At 49.8% G+C, this 1,059-nt stretch overlaps 1 gene segment (V, D, J or C); it reads left to right on the top strand.

Moving 5' to 3' along the window:
• The first annotated feature begins 226 nt into the window (after positions 1-226).
• LOC102021408 lies at positions 227-568 on the top strand. The segment is given in 1 exon segment: positions 227-568. A coding segment is annotated over 1 exon segment (342 nt).
• The last annotated feature ends 491 nt before the right edge of the window (positions 569-1,059 follow it).

Raw genomic sequence — 1,059 nt, 5'->3', positions numbered from 1 at the left:
ACCCTGGCTCAACCTCTTCTCCCTCCCTGCGGACACGCATGCAAATCCCACTGGGTGCTGGCAGAAGAAATCTCTGTCCCCAGCAGGGCCAGTGTGGAGGTCTCCAACCTTCAGGTAACATGCAGACGATGTGGACCCTTCTGTGCCTGATGGCTGCTCCTCTGGGTGAGAGTTCTGGGGTGTTTAGTCGTCTACGGGGACCCGGATGGGAAGGGAAAGACTCACCATGACTCCCCTTACCTCAGGTGCGCTGTCTGATCTGATACTTCGGGAGTCAGGATCGAGCCCGGTGAAGCCCGGGGAGACCCTGTCCCTCACCTGCACTGTCACCGGGGGCTCTGTCACTAGTAGTAACTCCCGGCATTGGATCCGCCAGCCTCCTAGGAAAGCTCTACAGTGGATGGGGTACTGGTCAGGGTACACGGGCTACAACGCGGCATTCAAGGGCCGCATCTCCACCACTGCTGACACAGCTAAGAACCAGTTCTCCCTGCAGCTGAACTCCGTGACCGCCGAAGACACGGCTGTGTATTACTGTGCACGATGCGGTGAGAGAACATCAGTGTGAGCCCAGAAAAAAAATCTTCCTGCAGGGGCACTCACGACCAGCAGGGGGCTCTTGAGAGCAACAGAGATGCTCTTTACCACCTGAGTCTACCCATGCATGCTCCTCAGCTACCATGCCAGAGAACTAGAGCCTGGAAGTAATCCAGAAGGAACAGGCTGCCTGACACTCGTGACCCTTCCAGCCACTTTCCACCAGAACAGGCTTCTAGCCACTTTTCCTTTATTTCCAACCAAACAGTGAGAGGTGTCATTTACATTGTTATTTTCCAAGCATTGAATACAAATTAGGGACAAATTATTTTACTTAAAGCAAAGTTGATTTCACTTATTTAAGGAGGTATCAACAGAAATATTAATAAACATATACAGCGTGCAACAAATATATATATGTATATATATATATCATGCACCAGTTTTCTCTACTATTGGCATCTCATATTAGTGTGCTGCTTCTCTGTGACATAAAATCCAATATTGACATGTGCTTATTAA

The sequence above is a fragment of the Chinchilla lanigera genome, unplaced genomic scaffold, assembly GCF_000276665.1.
Source record: "Chinchilla lanigera isolate Chin_1 unplaced genomic scaffold, ChiLan1.0 scaffold00489, whole genome shotgun sequence".
NCBI classification, from domain to species: domain Eukaryota; kingdom Metazoa; phylum Chordata; class Mammalia; order Rodentia; family Chinchillidae; genus Chinchilla; species Chinchilla lanigera.
The sequence above is the reverse complement of the archived record's forward strand: the minus strand, read 5'-3'. Positions and strand labels throughout refer to the sequence as shown.